Raw genomic sequence first — 19342 nt, 5'->3', positions numbered from 1 at the left:
CAACTCCATGAAGTCCATGCAGGAGCATGTGCCATTGATTGCCTTGACCGAAAGAGTCAGCGGTGTGTGGAAGTCGCATTTGATGATGGAGGCAGACTTCTCGACACGTGTCACCCCCGACAGCGGTACGCTATGCACCGTAGCTTGCACGCACATTGAATGCATTGTCAGGAACGTGACCTCACACAACCACTGTGAAAGTTGTCTGCATGTGAGGCCCGTGTGCTGAGGAGGCCCGTGTCGGGACACCTAGCACCGTCCCAAAATAGTCGGTTTTGTAGATATGGTTTAACGAGGGTAGATTTACTTGAAAGTAAACCTACACAAAGGTCTGCATGCCGCCACGTAATTTGCTCCTTCTGGATGTTGTAGTACTAATTGTCAAGAGGAATGTAGTTTCTTCATGTAGGGTTCAAAATTTCAGCGAAATTTCACATATTTCGGTGGGGTTTGAAATAATTGCAACCCTGAAATTTTGAGTCAAATTCAAACTAAAATTTAAATTAGGTTAAAAAGGTGAAAAATTATAGATTTTTGAAGCTCAAACTCCGAAATAAGTTCCCAATTTCTGAATTTCTGCATATTTCGGTGACGTCCGAAATTTTTCCATGTCCGAAATTAAAAACCATACCGATGTGGCTTTTTGCGCTGGTCCATCTATAGTTATGCTCTCCGTACCTTGGTTTTAAATATGCCGACATGCTTCGTTCGCAAAATCAAGAGGGGCAACTAAAAAAGAAAGTTTTTTCACGCTCCACTAACCAGCGTAGTCTTCTACTATCAATAAAACCAAAATACAAATCAAATGTTAGTGAGTGAGATCTAAAATTTGGGAGTTATCCAAACGCATGTCATGCCCATCAGTAAACACCAATTGTTTGGTAGGGTAACTCTCAGCCGACATTCAACTTGTAAGTAGATGTTTACACTTATAGTATCGATGACTTGTTTTCATTTTAATATCGAAAGATTATTTTGTTAGAAAATAGATTTTTTTTTCCTCGGAAAGCTCATTCATCTAGAAAACAATTATGGCCACGTTTAGTAGAAGTTACTACTTTTCATTTTTGGCAGACTGCAGGCCTCAAAGAGGTCTAGAACACTTTAGTATGAGCAGTTTAAGCAGTGGACAGAGATAAGTTTCCCCGTTAGGAAGGAGATGGATTTGATTCATTCCTTAGGAAGACTCTGAGAGAAGCTTAATCAGCAATTACTGCAGGGTTATATGCTGCATCAACATTGGCAAGGTATCTTCCTTGGGAGATTTGTCTGACAGAAGGCCTCCTTTCTTCCTCACTATCCTCCAGTAAACCCGCATTAAGTATCCCTTTCGTAGCATGGATAACATTTCATGGCATGAGATTGAGCTCTACTCCTGACTTGAGATAGAAAGATTGAAACGGATGCGAATGAAATGCTTGCAAGTTGGAATGACATAAGAACGGAAAAAGATGCATTTCACGAAAAGATGAGCACCAAGCATAATATCCTCTGATTTAAATACAGTACCCTACAATGACATTAAAGGTGAACTGCATCTATTAATTAACATCACCCAAATAGTTTCAGCTGCAACTCCAAAATAAGTAAGCACGAACTGCCTTGAATACATCGTTTGTTTCCCATCAACACAGCAGCGGTGGACCTAATCAAGCCAATGCATCGGACCAAGGGGAGATCTTGTCAATGCGGATGTGCAGGCGAACTTCCATGGACGCAGCCCCGTCCCCTGTCGCTGCTGGAACCAGGTACATCCGCGGCACCGGCAGGAACGTCGGCTCGTCCGCGGCGGCCATCGTGCCGGGCGACGAGCTGCTCCTTATGTGCATGTCCACCAGCAACATGTCCTACTTGCTGCAGTTCGCTGCCGCCGCCTGGGACGGCTCCAGATTGACCCACATCTTGCATGTGAACCCAGGCCGCGTCGCCGCCCTCGCCCTAGTGCACACCAAGGACACGGCGGTCATGCCAGCTGTTAGAGTTGTGTCGAATATAGTGTACAAGGTAGGTTACAGTTGGACTAAGAGTTGTATTGTGTTTACATAGGATGTGGAGTTGTGTCCTAATAGGACATTTGTATCCTAGGCCTCGCATATATAGCGGGGGTGGACAGACGATGTAACCTATGCCAACATAATAGCACAGGAACACAGGAGAAGCCGGCGGCATGTGCCGGTGTACAGGGCAACCTGGTGCGGTATTGTAGCAGTGTAATGGGGAGGAGCGCCTATAGTCAGGCCCCAGGAATGTTGCCATATCAGTGAACCTCGTTAACAAATCTCGGTGTCGTGCTCATGTGATTGCTTGGTCCTCGGATGATCGACGGTGGGCCTCAGATTTATTCTAACAAGTGGTATCATGAGCTATGTTGTTTGAGGCCACGGTGGAGTTGATCTGGAGGAAGTTTTGAAAAGATCGTGAGTGCGGAAGCTGGTCGATGGCTTTGTCGGCGGGATTTTATCTCGGCGATCGCGTGGGACACGACTGAAAAGAGCAACAAGATGATCTGGTCCAAAACAAGAAGCAATCGGAAGATGATGGAGTTCTCGGCGAGATCGGAAAGCAGCGGTTGCAACAGGCGTCGGATCAGCGGACGGTCCGCCTGCGCGTGCGGCTGTAAGGGACGTGCGGTGATCAGTCAGAGGTCGACCGGGCGAGCGTAGGCGCGTGCGTGGTAGCGTGTGCGTATCGATCGCTAGGTGCAACTGTGATTCGGAGGCACGCGTGGCAGGCCAAGCAGCTGAAGCCGAAGTGCACACGCGGTGGCTGGCCCAGCGGGGCTAGCTGGTGGTGTATGCACGTGTTGTGCTTGTGGATCAGGCGCGGCTCCCAGGAGCGTACAAGCCATGCAACGAGACTCGGCCAGGAGCTAGCACACAAAGAAGAATACAGAGATTTGTTTGTTTAAGAAAAAAAGGATCGACACAAGGGCTAGCCAAGCCGTGATATGCTATCAAGAAAGAAAGAAAAAGGTTCTAAAGCTACATACGTGTGATGAATCAGGAGTTTGAGCTAGCTTAGCTTTGTTGATCTGTGGCATGTTCACACAGGAAGGCTATGGAGGACTTTGCTTTGGTTTCTTTGTCTGTACACGTGTGTGTGTGTATGGATGGTGAAGGTCACGGTGACGGCTTGAGTCTGGAATGTGTCGTATAGTCGAACGAGTTCGGCTGGGTCAGACTAGGCGGTCTGACGGATCGACGCAAGTCGGTTGGTATAGAAGACGGCGCGCGATCGGCAACGAGGACATAGCAGCGTGATGCTAATGGTGACCGACTTTTGGGCGTGGAAACACGTGGCGCAGGCCCCGAGGGCTTGTGTGACTTCGACAAGACTATGGCGCAGGGTTGATTCAAGGTGATGTACACACGAAGCTTGAAGTCGACGGGGTACGAGGGTGGACTGATCATCTACCATGGAGTCATGTTGAAGGTGGAGCTGGATTGAGGGGCTACGGTGTAAGGATCCAGAGAATCGAAACCTATTCAGCAAGGGGGAAAAGGCGAGTGACACGCAGTTCGGACTGGAGCCCAGTGGTCTGATGGAAGCGTGAAACTCATCATCGGTCTGTGATGATCGGTGGTACTCCGCAGTGGGGGTTGAGTGGTGTGGGTTCGCGACCCTTGAGACTCGACCGGGACAGCGGAGGCTCGACGCAGTAATAGCGGCGAGGCGTGCGGTACGCACGAGAGATGGAGACGGGCTAGGGCTCTGGTGGTCATACATGTGGTGAGACAACTGCGAATTTGACTTGGGAGGACTATAAGAAATGGTGAAATTCCTTCAAGTTTTAGACAGGCGGTCAAGAAAGGAGCGGTGATGTTGAGTTCAGGAAACTCTCATGTCTGACATCCAATATATGAGTTGTTCACTTTCACGCAGGTCGGTGATCATTGTGTGATGGCGTTGGACTGATGCTCTGGAAGTTGGGAGTGCAAACTAGAGTAATGTGGAACTTGATTTTGCTCGAGTGTTGACTGTGGTCAAGAAAAGAAGGGACTACAAATTGCAGGTGAAGTCACATGGAGTCTTTGGAGTAGCAGCGGTTCTCATGGGATAAGCTCAAGTCTAATGTACATGGAAGTTTGACGCATGGACAAATTCAGGGTGGTGGAGTATATTCGCCAAGGTGGAGTTTGTTAGAGTTGTGTTGAATATAGTGTACAAGGTAGGTTACAGTTGGACTAGGAATTGTATTGTGTTTACATAGGATGTGGAGTTGTGTCCTAATAGGACACTTGTATCCTAGGCCTCTCATATCTAGAGGGGGTAGACACACGATGTAATCTATGCCAACAAAATAGCACAGGAACGCAGGGGAAGCCGGCGGCATGTGCCGGTGTCCAGGGCAACCTGGTGCGGTATTGTAGCAGTGTCGTGGGGAGGAGCGCCCATAGTCAGGCCCCAGGGATGTTGCCATATCAGTGAACCTCGTTAACAAATCTCGGTGTCGTGCTCATGTGATTGCTTGGTCCTCGGATGATCGACGGTATGGCCTTAGATTTATTCTAACACCAGCGCCGAGCACACCCACGGTCAAGAGGAAAACATGGTTGTCGTCGCCGAGAAGCACCACCCGCAGGGTTGACACGGGCAGATGGAGCTGGCTGATCTTGCGGTACTACACGGCGCGCACCGGCACCGAGTGGACGGTGTGGAGGTGGCCAGCAAGTGCCTGCGGCGCGCCGACGTAGACGCAGCCCGGCTCTGTGAAGTGGCAGGGCGCGTGCGGGCACACGGTCTTGTGCTCGGCGACCTCGTGGTAGGTCACGTACTTCTGGCAGCCGGCATTGGGGCACTCGATCCTAGTCGAGGACACCATGACGTCAAGCGCGGGGCAGGGGTCGAAGAAGCCACCGTCGTCCACGCACGCCATGCACCGCCCGAAGGGCAGGAGGGCCACGCAGCAGCCGCAGGCCAGGTGCCCTGATTTGCACTGCAGGCAGGCACGCAAATGGTAGACGGCCCGTAAATTAGCACGAAAGAGTCGATCTCTCACCGGCACCAATGGAGGAAGAAAGAAGGAAAGAAAGAACGAGAGGAACCTGGAAGACGGGGGGCTTCAAGGGGAGGGTGCAGAGGGGGCAGTGGAGCACTTTCTTGTCAATCCTCACGGCGAGCTCCACTCGCGGGCCGTACGCCGCCCCGACGATGGCCCCCATCTCCTCCTCTGACCGCCTCTTGCCTCACGTGGCCTTCGGGCAGTTGCAGCCGCGCCTTCTTGGCTCTCTCGTCAGCCTTGTCCGGCGAAGCCCTGCTCCTCCCCTCGACGGCGGCGCCTAGCATCCTGGCTGGCCTTTGGGGAAAGAAAGCCCGTGTCTGTGTGTCTCAGGCCAAACTTTTTCCAGGAGGTGGGAGAGGAGAATAGCAGAGGTATGAGTACAAAAGGTGCCGAGGCAGCCACACTACACTATAAATGCTTCCTCATTGTGGTTTCCATTCCCAAACTTACATGGTATAGATATAAGACATGCTCTTAATCTATTTCATTATTGCTAGTTTATCCATATTTCAATGGTGTCTTTCTTTCAAGTACCTACAAGTGTGCGATAAAAGTTTGACTATTGCAGATCAATGCTATTCTAGAAAAATTGAGGAACATAAAAGTAAGCACATTGTTTTTTTGTGTAGTTTCCGGCTTAATTGATACACGGTGGAGTACTTTTGACTCCATCAACGGATTATAACATCATCAAACAAGTGGGAGCCCATAAAAAGGAAAGGATACATGTGTAAGCACAAGGGACACGCATAACCAAATAATACAAAGGAGCACACAACGCATCACAACTTTTCACCTAGGTCACGACACATCACACCTTTCTCACTGTTATCGATAGACACATACGCCCTGGCTGATGTGTTGGCTGCCACCAGCAAATAACATCAACATGACACAAGCGTCCAAAAGATCCCTGGAACAGGGTGGAGACCCCCGATGCTAAAAATCTTGATTAGCTGCTTGCATGGAGTAGGAAAAATAACCCCTTGATTCGGCAGATGCCATCAAGAAGCAATGAGGAATCCATCTGTCACCACACCATGCAACAACCTAGTACAGAGGCTTCTAAGCAGGCATCCGTAGCTGGAGGTTATAGAGACACAGGGGGGTAACCAGAGAGGACACCAACCAAGATCATCCTCGCATCGGTGCATGAGAAAGGGTTGAACAATGTTGCCGGAGCCCGAAAAAGATAACACTAAGGATGATGCGGAAAATCAAGTATTGGCTCCCAACCAACCTATGCTAACCACCAGGCAACAAAACATAGAGAGTAGAAAATACATCCAAGATCACAATAGGGGCTAAGCTTCACCTAATATCCTAGAAATAACATAGTGAAGAATAGGTAGCAGGAAAACTTACTTGAACATAAGGAGAGACAAGAATAGAAGGAGCAACCAAGTCACTCAACCGCTTCCGATTTTCCGTGGCGGAGCTCCCACTCAAGGTTCGTGTTTACTGCACTCGTTGGTTGTGGATGCTCCTGAGTTGTGTCGTGGGGCTTGGCACACACGCCAGTGTGGTGCGTTAGGCTTCTTTCGAACTCCCGGTATTGTGATCCCTCGAAGCACTACTGCGCCTCGACTCGCTGTCGTTCGCCTGCGATAGCCGCCGCTCGCCGCGTTGGGAAGTAGGCTGGATGCAGCTCCCCTCGTCCAGTTCGAAGCAAAAAAACTGCCTAGGAGACGCCTAACTATGCAGCTCCGCTGCCCATAGTTGCAGCTCCAATGGACAACGGTTCCAGCTTTGGCTCGCTGTCATCATCCTCATTTACGGTCTGCTCCCAGATTCCATCGCCACCGCTCACCATTGTTGGTTGGTCGTCCCCTGGTTGAAGCATTTTTAGATGACGGATGTAGCATTCTCTGTTGCCAGTCGTAGCAAAAGTCGCCGCCAATTGTAGCTTTTATCGCGGCAGGTTGCAGCATTCCGATCGCACTTGAGGTACCGGTTCGAGCAATCATGGTGGTTGGTTCTAGCAAATTCGGTTGCTGGTTCCAGCAAAACGCAGCCGGTGGAGCCCTTTTTCTTCTCGCCGGTTCAATCATTGAAGCGAAAAATCAGTAGACGACGGAGCCGTTCTTCTCGCCGGTTCAATCGTTGAAGAAAAATCAGCCGCTGGTTCCAGCTCCGGCATAGTAAGGTTGCAACAAAAGAGGTTGATGGTTGCACACCCCCGCCCCTCAAATCTAACTTGCCGTGGTGACCCTGCACCTCACCGCGGTCGCCGGTTCCAGCAAAACTGGGGCACGGTTGCAGCTCCCGCATCAAACGATTGTAGCATCCCTCCCCGCGTTGGTGTGGCCACAATGGAAAAGCTCGCGGATGTCCGACGATTGCAGCAACTACAAGCCACAGTTCCAACATCTGGCCATGGAGGTGCCAGCTTTCTGGAGCCTTAGTTGCATCTCGCCTCCCTCACCATGCTGATTGAAGCTGCCAGCCTCGCCGGTCGCAGCACCCGGCCGCGCGGGAGGAAGACGAGGACATGGACGGCCATGGCTGCCACAGTGCAGGCAGCCGTGGCAATGGAAGTACATCGCGGTGTCCCCCCGTCGCCGTCCACGGCCTCTGCGCTGAACGTGCCCAGCAACATGAACGGGATGAGCACCACAGTGCACCACCCAACAGCAAGGACAGTTGCAACTGCCCCACGTCGTGAGGAAGAAGTATGAAAGAAGAAGAAAAAAATGATTCACAGGGGTTGCGCTTGTGGCATGTTGGACGCATGATCCATATGGATCACAAGGCTGGCGTGCGACCGGCCCAATCTTGGGCCGGCGCCCCGGCTGGAAACATTTTCCTTTTTTTGCAATCAAAGGTATGAGAATATTATATAATTTATATTTTGCAGATAATGTAGTCATATGGGAACGGGAGCAGAATAGGAGTCGGCCACCACTTGTGATGCGTCGAGGAAACCTAATCCGACAGCGACGAGACTTTGCTCTTTCCATAATACGTTGAAAGCCTATCATGTAAAAACATCATCTCATCGACACGATCTGGCTTGGCCATGAACAATGAGACAACCAAGAGGAGCAAGATGGCGCCGTGCCGGATGCCTCCTGACCTCTTGCAGATCATGGCCCGGCTGCCCATCAAGTCGCTACTCCGGTTCAGGTGCGTCTACAAGGCGTGGCGCCACACCATCTCCGACAACGCGATGTTTCGTGGCACCCACCTCTGTACCCAGAAGTCATGCTTGCTCGTGTGGACCAGTACGAGAGAGGACCGCACGAACAAGGTCACCACCATTGGCTTGTACGTGTCGGAGGAGGGTGCAGCCCTCGCGGACACCATGGACTTACCTCATGAAGACGATGTGCATTGCTTCGCGCACTGCGATGGGCTGGTGTTGTGCCCATGGAGACCGTGGTCGGCATGCTCAACCCAGCCACACGTCGCGTCCTCCCACTGCCTCCGAGCTCCAACAGTGTAGCAACTGACCGCTTCTACAAGCTGCTCACCCACCAAGTGTTTGGCATCAGCTACGACCCTCGCAGCGACATCTACAAGGTCAGACGCTTCTTCTTCGGCCATATGGATCCTGGTCCGGGGCGGTTACCACCAGAACTTTGGGATGGAGGTTTTCACCATCGGGGTAGACCAGCATTGGCGTGAGATGGCGAGGAAACCACCCCACACTGCTGACATTTTGAGAAACCCGACCTTCTTCGAGGGCTCATTGTTTTGGCCCATTGACCAGAACAAACTCGCGGATGGAGAACCGGCACCAGGGTTTCTCCGCTTCAGACAGGAGGACGAATCATTCACCGTCACACCACCGCCTCCTTGCTACACGGGGCTCATGTACGCAACGCCCTACTTGGGCGAGCTGCGCGGGGGAGCTGAGTGTGGCTCATCCAGGGCCCAAGTATGAGTCAATTGAGATTTGGATGTGCAACGGCATAGAAACCAACCCGCCAACATGGACACAACGTTACATCTTCGGCGTCTATTGCCCCCCAACGACTGAATTTTTCAGAGCCACCATGTACTATCTATGCCAAGATGTGTTGGTTCAACGGGTTATCAAAGATATAGTTGGCGTGGGACGTTTGCTACACCACAACCATGACTCGGTAATCCCCTACATTCCATCCATAGTGCAAGTCTACTTGAAAAGCCTATGGCTAATACTAGCAGGGAGATATCTCCGGTATACTTGTCCAAATCAAATCCTGGTTGTAATATACAAAAAACAAATCTATGTCTAATTTTTTGCTTGGACAGTTACTCGTATATATGTAAAGTAAGGGTTAAGGGCCCAGACCCCCACAACACCGTCGAATGTTTACCCGCTTCTTAGAATTAGGGATGCAAAGTGGCATCCTGCATCAGCCCACATCCTTCAGTTGATTCAATAAAACCAAGGCATTCCTCTTTTTGTCACAATTAGTGTATTTGTATTACTATCATAGTTTAGAGGGCTTAAGTGGGACACCGCGTTGCATCCCTACTTAGAGTAGGGCATATACTACATTTATAGAAATCATATGCTATCGTAAGTAAGGGCCTTTGGCTGGCTTGTTTGCCTTTCTTTCTTATGGGATGCCTTCGAGGCTTCGTCCGGTGATCCGCCTCACCTTTGAAATGCTTGCCTTTCTTTCTTACGGGATGCCTGCTTGGAAGAAATCGACGATGTCCCAGATACACATTGTTCTTACAATTAGCCAAATATATACTGTCGGTATCGTCCAAACAGTGCGTGCATGCGCGGTATCCCCTGTTTGTCTGTCCTGAAAGGTTACTGAGAGGAGGCCAATCATTGATGGTTACGGACAGCAACGCCTTTAGGTCAAATTCTTCCCCCATGTGCTCATCCCACGCACGTACACCTGTTCCATTCCACAGCTGTAAGAGTTCTTCAACTAATGGCCTTAGGTACACATCAATGTCGTTGCCGGATTGCTTAGGGCCTTGGATGAGCACTGGCATCATAATGAACTTCCGCTTCATGCACAACCAAGGAGAAAGGTTATACAAACATAGAGTCACAGGCCAGGTGCTATGGTTGCTGCTCTGCTCCCCAAAAGGATTAATGCCATCTGCGCTTAGACCAAACCATACGTTCCTTGCGTCATCTGCAAACTCCTTCCCGTACTTTCTTTCGATTTTTCTCCACTGCGACCCGTCAGCGGGTACTCTCAATTTTCCGTCTTTCTTACGGTCTTCTCTGTGCCATTGCATCGCCTTGGCATGCTCTTTGTTTTGGAACAAATGTTTAAACCGTGGTATTATAGGAGCATACCACATCACCTTGGCAGGAATCTTCTTCCTGGGGCGCTCGCGCTCGACATCACCAGGGTCATTGTGGCTGATCTTATAGCGCAATGCACCGCATACCGGGCAAGCGTTCAAATCCTCGTACTCACCGCGGTAGAGGATGCAATCATTAGGGCATGCATGTATCTTCTGCACCTCTAACCCTAGAGGGCAGACAACCTTCTTTGCTTTGTACGTACTCTCGGGCAATTCGTTGTCCTTTGGAAGCATATCCTTTATCATTACCAGCAACTTTCCAAATCCCTTGTCAGATACACCATTCTCTGCCTTCCATTGCAGCAATTCCAGTGTGGTGCCCAGATTTTTCTTGTCACCTACACAATTCGGGTACAACAATTTTTTGTGATCCTCTAACATGCGCTGCAACTTCTTCTTCTCCAAATCACTTGCGCAGTTTCTCTTTGCATCGGCAATGGCCCGACCTAGATCATCAACGGGCTCATCCGATGCCTCTTCTTCAGCTTCTTCCCGCATTGCCGGCTCAGCTTCTTCCCGCATTACCGTCTCAGCTTCTTCCCTCATTGTTGTATCATCGTATTCAGGGAACCCATGGCCAGGATAGCTGTCACCGTCCTCTTCTTCTTCATTGTCTTCCATCATAACCCCTCTTTCTCCATGCTTGGTCCAAACATTATAGTGGGGCATGAAACCGGACTCAAATAGGTGGACGTGAATGGTTCTTGACGTAGAGTAATTGCGACCATTCTTACAGCCAGCACATGGACAATGCATAAAATCATCCGCTCGCTTGTTTGCCTCAGCCGCAAGCAGAAAAGTACGCATGCCATTAATGAACTCGGTAGAGCATCGGTCATCGTACATCCATTGCCGGCTCATCTTCAATACACAGCACCAAAAGCATCAAATTAATACAATACATAAAGTTCATACATAAAGATCATACAACACTTAAATGCAACAAACAAATAACTCTCTAGCTAAAGAATTTAAATGCAACAACAAATGCGATCAAGATCGCAACTAAGGTAACAATTGATCCAACAGCATAATGATACCAAGCCTCACTATGAATGGCTTATTTTCTAATCTTTCTAATCTTCAAACGCATTTTCTCCATCTTAATCTTGTGATCATCGACGACATCGGCAACATGCAACTCCAATTCCATCTTCTCCCCCTCAATTCTTTTCAATTTTCCTTCAAATCCTCGTTTTCTCTTTCAACTAAATTTAACCTCTCGACAATAGGGTCGGTTGGAATTTCCGGTTCAACTACCTCCTACATAAAAATATTTATGTCAACTTGATGGGCATAATTTGTCATAAACACGAAATGCAATGAATAGTGTTAAAAGAGAATATACCACATCCGAATCATAACCCGGACGAGGGCCGACGGGGACGGATATCAAAACCATGGCACTATGTATAACAAACAACGTATGGGTAAGATAATTATACGAGTAACTATATATCCAAATCACACAAACATCAATTTTTTATATAAAACTTCATGAACAAGAGGCTCACCACAAGGTGGTGCCGGCGACGGGACGTTGCGAGCGATCAACGGTGGTTACGACGGAGATTTAGAAGGTACTAAGTAAACCACACCTACATATGCAAAACTAAGTGTTATTTTTGATCTTAAATTGCATATAAATCAAATACTAGCACATATATATAATTCCTCCCAAATTACTAAACTCAAAAATAAATCACTATATAAAGCATTGCACGAGCTAATCTAGCAATGAGAGATGAAAGGAAAAAGTTGCTAACCTTTGTGATCATTTGAATGGATGGGGGCCTTCAAATCTTGGGAAAAATGTGTGATGAGCTTGAGAGGAAGAGGGAAAAGAACAGAGAGGAGAGGGGAAAGGGGAAGAACAGAGCGAGCTCGAGTGGACGAATGGTCTATGTAGGACAACCTTTAGTACCAGTTCGTGATACGACCCGGTACTAAAGGTGCTGGAGGGGCCCCGGACTGACAACATCCTGCCACCACTCACTTTAGTACCGGTTCGTGGCACGAACCGGTGCTAAAGGTTCGCCACGAACCGGTACTAATGAGAGCGGTCCGGCTAGCCGTTGGAACCGGCACTAATGTACACATTAGTGCCGGCTCAAATTCAAACCGGCACTAATGTGCTTCATGTTTGACCCTTTTTCTACTAGTGTTACGAAGCCGCATGACTCGGTCAATCATCAATGTCTAAAAACAGAAATCATATGCTATCTGATAAAAAGCCTCAGTTGTACCTTGTGCTAAGTTCACCTTGCTTTCATTCACATACCAGCTGAGTAATAGCCATTGCATTTGGTTCATCTAATGGCACATAATTAACAACATGTTTTCATGGATCCAAACAATTTGATCCGCTTAAGCAACCAGCCCAATGGCCCGCACTTTAAGTCAAAAATATACCAGTATCGATACTTTCCCCACAATCCAACGCCTTCAGAGAGTTGTAGCCCTGCAGTTTTTCACGTTGCGATATGGCCATGTAACCTTGGATCAAGATCACCCAGTTCGGACCCCAGAAGCCTCCACGCGATTTTCGCTTACAAATATAGATCATACATAAAGATTGTTCGATACAAGTTCAAGTACTGATTAAGCAATACATGACAAGCTCAAGTGAGGTTTCGACACAAATGACATACATGTTTGCTAGAAGAATAAGTTTAGCAATGTATCAAGACATGCCAAAAGAACACTAATGCCTCCTTCAATAGCTGACAAATATCTACTACGATATTCAGAAGCAGTCTTTGTCAGTCGGCACCCAAATATCGAATCCTACATCCTACGCAGGCAGCGAGTGGTACATACATGGGCCCGCCATCACTTGCGCATGTTTCCTACGATGGCATGAGCATCATACCAACCATGGCTGTGGCACTCCTACCGGAGCCACGGAGCAACACCTTCGGCATAAGGAACAGGAAGCAATCTTTGGGCAGCCCATCATACAGATTAGTGCTCCTAGTTTGAAAGTCCATAGCCCGAGAAAAGCTCGGTTCAGTGCACTACAATGATAGCCTGCACCTGAATTTGGATCCAGTAATGTGAGGCTGGATGTAGCAAACTGAGATGACACCGCCAAGGGACCCCATTGTCATGTTGACAAGGAACAGGTGCCCATCCTCGCCCACGAGAATGGTTGATCCCAGCTGGATGCAGATCTGGAACACCTTGCTGTACGTAACTTTCGGGGGATGCCACTTGTGCTTGCCTGAAAAATGGTCCAGAAGCATCATGGTTGATACGTTGAAGCCGCAGCTGGTTTCGGGGCAGAAACATGGAGCGTGTGGGCAGACTTTCTCGTGGTCTTCTTTCTGGTAGTAACTTATCCTTGCAGTGCATCTGTGATTGCCATTGGAACAAGCAACTTTGATGGATTCAACGACATGTTCTACCATGAGGCAGCAATTGTAGATCGTGGGAAGGGAGCAGAAGTGGCACTTGTCCAGGAGCTTGTCATGGCAAGACGAGCATATGGTATGCCCCACAGTGCACTAAGAAACAGAAACAAATCAAATCAGTACATAAGAAACACTACACATGTTAATAGCTTTAGCTGAAATGATGAACAACACAGAAACTAGAAAGTATGTACCGTGTGGCAGCTGAATACATGTTAGAATAACCATGATACAATTTGAGCTATTGATTTTTCAACTTCCAATTGTGAACTTCTGCTTATTCTTCTTCATCAATGAAATATAGCTCTACGCTGTCTTTTCGTCCAAAGAAACTGACTTGCAATGTGCAGAAAGTGGAACAAAAATGGAAGAAGAAAAGAATTTCCTGCATTTAGGTGCATTCGAGAAAAAAAAAGTTACCTGAGTGATTGAAATTTAGGTGCATTTAATTCTAGCAAAAATAGAAATTCACTCTTTTTTAAAATTCACTCTTGAATATACCAGAAAAGTCAAGGAAAATACTGTCTACGTTCACAAATGTAATGGCTCCTTTGAGTCCAAGGAATTCTATAGATTGTTTGAGTGATTGAAGTCCATTGGAAATTTTTTTCGACGTTGGTTGATTGGATCCCATACGAGTTTTCCTATGAAATCTTTTGTACTACGTTTTATAGGAAATTCTAACATCCACTCCAACTTTTTTTTACAATTTTTTTTGTTTTTTCATGGCATCAACACTCTTTGCTGCTTCTATATTACTCGAGTGAGTATGCCACTCCAACCCTATACTTTTCTATTCTCGTGTTCTCAGAAACCTATGAATCAAATAGGCCCTAAAATGTTGTAACATTTTTCTGCACCAAATGTATGTAGACGTGTTCTAGTGTGTTTGTTCACTCATTCAAGTTCGTACGTAGTCCATTTTAAATATTCAAAATATCTTATATTTGAGAACCGAGGGAATATCATTTAGGCTAGAAAAACAAACTTATGTTTGTCCTCGCAAAAGGAAACTAAGTTATATTCAATAAATTTAACCAATGCATTTTCACAAAGAAAAATCAACCAATCAAAGGTTATGAAGGGGAAATATTTATAACGGTCAAGTAAAGCTATAACATTGCATATATTGTGAATGAAAAATAGTTTCAAATTTTTGTTGGCATTTCGTAATAATAAAAATTTATTAGTGCATCTTTGTGTTGCCAAATTTCACACATACATGAATACTAACAAAAAACGCAAACAAAAGGAATAAAAAAAGGATGTACCAATTGAGTGCCATGACATTAATAAATTCTGAAGAAACCAAAAACATATGATACTTTGTAGTACTAGATGTTCGACCGCACCATGGAAAGCACACAACATTTTTATTCTGAAATGAGATACTCCCTCCGCATGAAATGATGCTCGTTTAATTTGGGATGGAGGGAGTATAAGATTTGTGTTCTCGCAAAAGAAAAAAAAGATTTATGAAGTTGGACCGAGCAAGATATTTTTAAATAGCTTACATTGATTAAAAGTTTCACCAAATATGTGGTGAAACTGTGCTCGATGACCAAGCCATCTAGAGCGTTCAATGAGCAGAATCTAAAACACAGCAGAATCTCTACAAAATCGTGTACCCGCAGAAAGAACACCCTCTTTCTCAGACAAGCAGGAAGACCCTTAAGTAGTAGCAGGTAATAAGACAAGACGTTGTTGGAACTTGGAGCTTGGGACGTCAACTTGAACTGGGGTAGTAAAGAACACCGATGTAGCGAGAGCCTAGGTCGCAGGTCACTCCTACTCTCTCAAAGCAAAGGCGCAATCCCCATCTTCTCCCAGGCGCACTCCATAGGTAGCTTCTTCGGCACAGGGAAGGCGGGAATCTGACCCTATGGCGGAGGAGGGGAAGAAGTTGGGGGAGCAGGACAAGAAGAGGCCGCGGCTCTCCGAGAAGGCCGAGGGGAGCGGCGCCAAGAAGTCCAGTGTCGTCGCGGTGACCACGGTGTCACCGGCGGAGCTCGCGGCCCCGAGGAGGGCCGCGCTGTTCTCGCCCAGCCCCGTTGCAAAGGCGAAGCCGGTCACCACGGTGGGGCTGACCAGTCCTCTCGCCGTCATGCCACCGGCGCTGCCTGTGCCGGGTCCGGTGGCCACGAAGACGCGGACACTGGCCGAGCTCAATCCCGTTCCCATCACGAAGTCAGCCGCCACGGTGGCGGTGACCAGTCCAGTGGCCGCCACGCCACCGGCGCCCAGTCCAGCGGCAACGAGGGTGCTCGCGGCACAGAGTCCGGTGGCCACGAAGACGCCGACACCCTGTCCAGTGGCCACGGTGGCAGTGACCACTCCGGTGGCCGCCATGCCATCGGTGCCCAGTCCAGCGGCAACTGCGAAATCGGCTGCCGTGGTGAAGCGGGATGAAGAAGGCGCGGAACACAATGGTGGCGCAATGCTGGCGGAAGAGGAGGAGCCTGCCAACTTGGACTTGCCCAAGAAATTGTTTCACTGCGCGGCCTGTCGTGGCCCCCTCAAGCCTCCGGTGTTCAAGGTACTCCTCTCCTCCTACATTCGAATTAGCTCCTCAAATCAGCGTGAAAAATGATGGATGAACTTTGGGATTGCAGTGCGAAAAGGAGCATTTCGTGTGCTGCGCTTGCGGCGGCGGCAACAGAGACGGCAGAGCGAACAGGCACTGCGGTCGATGCGGGCATGACGTCTCCTACACCCACTCCGAGTTCATGGACGGCGTGGTCGGCGCCTACAAGGTGCCGTGCCCGTACAAGCAGCACGGCTGCGCGAGCTCCATCGTGTACCACGCGGCGGCGGACCACAAGGCCAAGTGCGCGCACGCGCCCTGCTACTGCTTCGAGTGCACGCCCCCGTTCGAGGGCTCGCCGGCGGAACTCCTGCGACACCTCACGGCGCCGTCCGGGAAACACTCCTGGCTCACGGACAAGATCAAATACGAGTCTAGCCACCCGCTCGTCGTGCAGGCGCCGTCGGGGGATTACCGCTGCCTGCTGGTCGCGGAGGACGGCAGCGTGTTCCTCCTGGCCGTGGGCGCCGGCAGGGGACCAGCCGGCCGCCGCCCCGTCAACGTCGTGTGTGTCAGGGGCAACGCTGACGCCGACTCGAGGACGCTGTACACGGGCGTGCTCTGGGTGGATGGTCCTCCGGCCGCCCCCGGCCACCTCAGGGGCAGCGTCCAGGTGAAAGGGGACGTGGCGAGCTGCTCCGTCCCGGGCGAGGTGGACATGGAGCAGGGCTTGCTCCATGCGCATGTCAACCCGAGCATGCTGCACGGAGAGTCCGGCGAGGTTCATCTGCGGCTCCGTATCACCAAATTCCCATAAATGAATTAGCCAGCCTTCTCTGATTTGATCACTCCTTGCTCACCATATATATTGTTAGCAACCCAGGCCCAGCTCCCGGTCCATCGGCATATGCTCGGACATTTACGATGCGCATCGGACACTCCACTATAAGGAGAAAGCCCACGACATCCCAAAAGACCGGCCTGAAGGGAGTGTGGCACTCTCCCTTATAAGGAGCTCCGCGTTGCCCAAGGTCAGATTCCTGACACCCCATCCCCCTAGGGAAGCCTCCCTTAGGGTGGCGTGGGGCCCAGCTCTGATATCACTTGTTAGCAACCCAGGCCCAGCTCTCGGTCCATCGGCATATGCTCGGACGTTTCCGGTGCGCATTGGACACTTCACTATAAGCAGAAAGCCCACAACATCCCAAAAGACCGGCCTGAAGGGAGTGTGGCACTCTCCCTTATAAGGAGCTCCTAGCCTCCTTCCATATCTGAGGTGGGACTAAAGTCACTAGTGTTGCCCAAGGTCAGGTTCCTGACATATATGCTGGGAGTTTGATCTCACCGTACTTACTTACGTAGCTACTGCATCATTTTGCTCTCTATTGGCTGTACATGAACCCCGGTATGAGCTAATGTAAGGAAAAAACCCAGTATGAACTTGTTATTAGTGTTATTAGTGTTGGATTGTGTTTGCCACTTGTGATTGCTTGTGTTCGCGCTTCTGAAGTCTAGCTTAGGTAATCAGTGTACAGAATACTTAAATTTCGTCTCCAAAAATTATAAGATTGTGTTTGGTAAATTTATCACCTACTCCTACAGTCAACTAAGATGTGACAAGAATCATGTACACCCAAAATGGTGAACCAACGATACTCAGCCCCACTCCCCCCCCCCCCCCCCCCCCCCCCAATGTATCCGGTGCACCCGCATTTGTGGTGCTACCGGTGCACCGGATGCCATAGAATATTTTTAAAAATATGAAAAAAAATTCTATCATGTTAACACAACATCAATGTATGATGTCACAAAATTTCGAATAAAAATTTGAAATGGTTTTTGAGATACAAAAATAAGAAATTTGACACCAGTATGATAATGGGCCAAATCCAAAGCCCAAGTTATGTTGTGTATTATTCAATGTTGAATTTATCATTTTTGTTTCCGAGTTATGTTTAGAATTTTTACTTGAAATTTTGTTACAACATACATTAATGTTGTATGACTGTGCTAATTTTTTCCAGAATTTTTTGAACATTTTAAAAGCACAATATGAGTCCGGTGCACCGGTAGCACTACGAGCTCCAGTGCACCAGATATCCCCCCCCCCCTCGTCTCTGGGTTAGCTGCAACCACAGGCCGGCTAGCCCTTGTACCCCTCACCATACCAGAGGGGAGTTTTCTTCGGAGTAATAGACAAAAATCTACTTTCATGTATCCGTCCCACAGAACTACCACATTTTGAAAACTGACCAAAAACTCCAGATTAGTGCTAATTTCGTGACAAAAAACTACCAGGTCGAGTTGAAGACCGATTTAACCATTTTAAACCCCTTTCTGACAGAGGTGGCCCACCTGTCGGGATGGCTGCCGCGCTAACGGCTAACGGCCCACACATCAGCCCCGCCGCCCACCATCTGCTCCTCCCCTCCCCTCCGGATCGACTCGACCTAGGCTGGCCGCGTCCTCCAGATCCGCCGGTAGAGGAGGAGGAGGAGCCTCCTCCCACCGCCACCGCGCCCTCCAACCTTCTCTCCCTCCTCGCGCGCGCCCAGAACCCTAGCCATGGCGACTCGAGGAGTACTGGTGGTGCACCGACCGTTGCCTCAACCGGGGCAGCGGCGGCGGCCCCGACCTCATCGTCGACGACGCCACGCTGCTCATCCACCAGGGTGTCAAGGCCGACAAGGAGTCCACCGACAACCCTGAGTACAAGGTCGTGCTCGCCATCGTCCGCGACGGGCTTAAGACCGATGCCCAAAAGTACCGCAAGATGAAGGACAGGCTCGTCGGCTTCTCCGAGGAGACCACCACCGGCGTAAAGAGGCTCTACCAGATGCACGAGTGCGGGGCCAAAGCTCTACTTGTCAATCACTAAAGAAGGTCGCCGGTGCCACGGGCTGCCGCTGCTCACCGGCGTCGACGTGTCGGCACAGTGGTGCTGCCCGATGCACATAAGGTGATTGTTGAAATGTCAAACAGAGAAGGAGGGAAGGAATAAGAAGGTTGATGATGACGTGTGGGTCCCATTTGTCATAACGGTTAACTTGACGATCAAAATAAACAGAGTTGACTTTGCTGCCGGTCCCACATGTCATAAACAGGTTTAAAATCATAAAAATGGTCATCAACTCG

General features: G+C 49.0%; 1 protein-coding gene and 2 pseudogenes across 1 annotated transcript; 1 reads left to right on the top strand and 2 right to left on the bottom strand.

Moving 5' to 3' along the window:
• Positions 1–1649: 1649 nt before the first annotated feature.
• Positions 1650–5286, bottom strand: LOC125546491 (annotated as a pseudogene).
• Positions 5287–13119: 7833 nt separating this feature from the next.
• On the bottom strand, positions 13120–16032 carry LOC125546490 (annotated as a pseudogene).
• Positions 16031–17024, top strand: LOC125546489 (E3 ubiquitin-protein ligase SINA-like 5). Its single transcript, XM_048710739.1, has 2 exons — positions 16031–16219; positions 16296–17024. Exons 1-2 carry the CDS (start codon positions 16031–16033, stop codon positions 17022–17024), a joined length of 918 nt encoding a protein of 305 aa, XP_048566696.1.
• Positions 17025–19342: the final 2318 nt, after the last annotated feature.

The sequence above is a fragment of the Triticum urartu genome, chromosome 3 (genome assembly GCF_003073215.2).
Source record: "Triticum urartu cultivar G1812 chromosome 3, Tu2.1, whole genome shotgun sequence".
NCBI lineage: Eukaryota > Viridiplantae > Streptophyta > Magnoliopsida > Poales > Poaceae > Triticum > Triticum urartu.
Note: the sequence above shows the minus strand (reverse complement) of the source record. Positions and strands in the feature narration are given on the sequence as shown.

What these genes read in the sequence shown, in the direction of transcription:
- LOC125546489 (XM_048710739.1), top strand. Translation starts at nt 16,031, where the DNA reads ATGCCATCGGTGCCCAGTCCAGCGGCAACTGCGAAATCGGCTGCCGTG. An exon ending in TCAAGCCTCCGGTGTTCAAG is followed by an intron (nt 16,220 to 16,295) that starts GTACTCCTCTCC and finishes TTGGGATTGCAG; the next exon opens with TGCGAAAAGGAGCATTTCGT.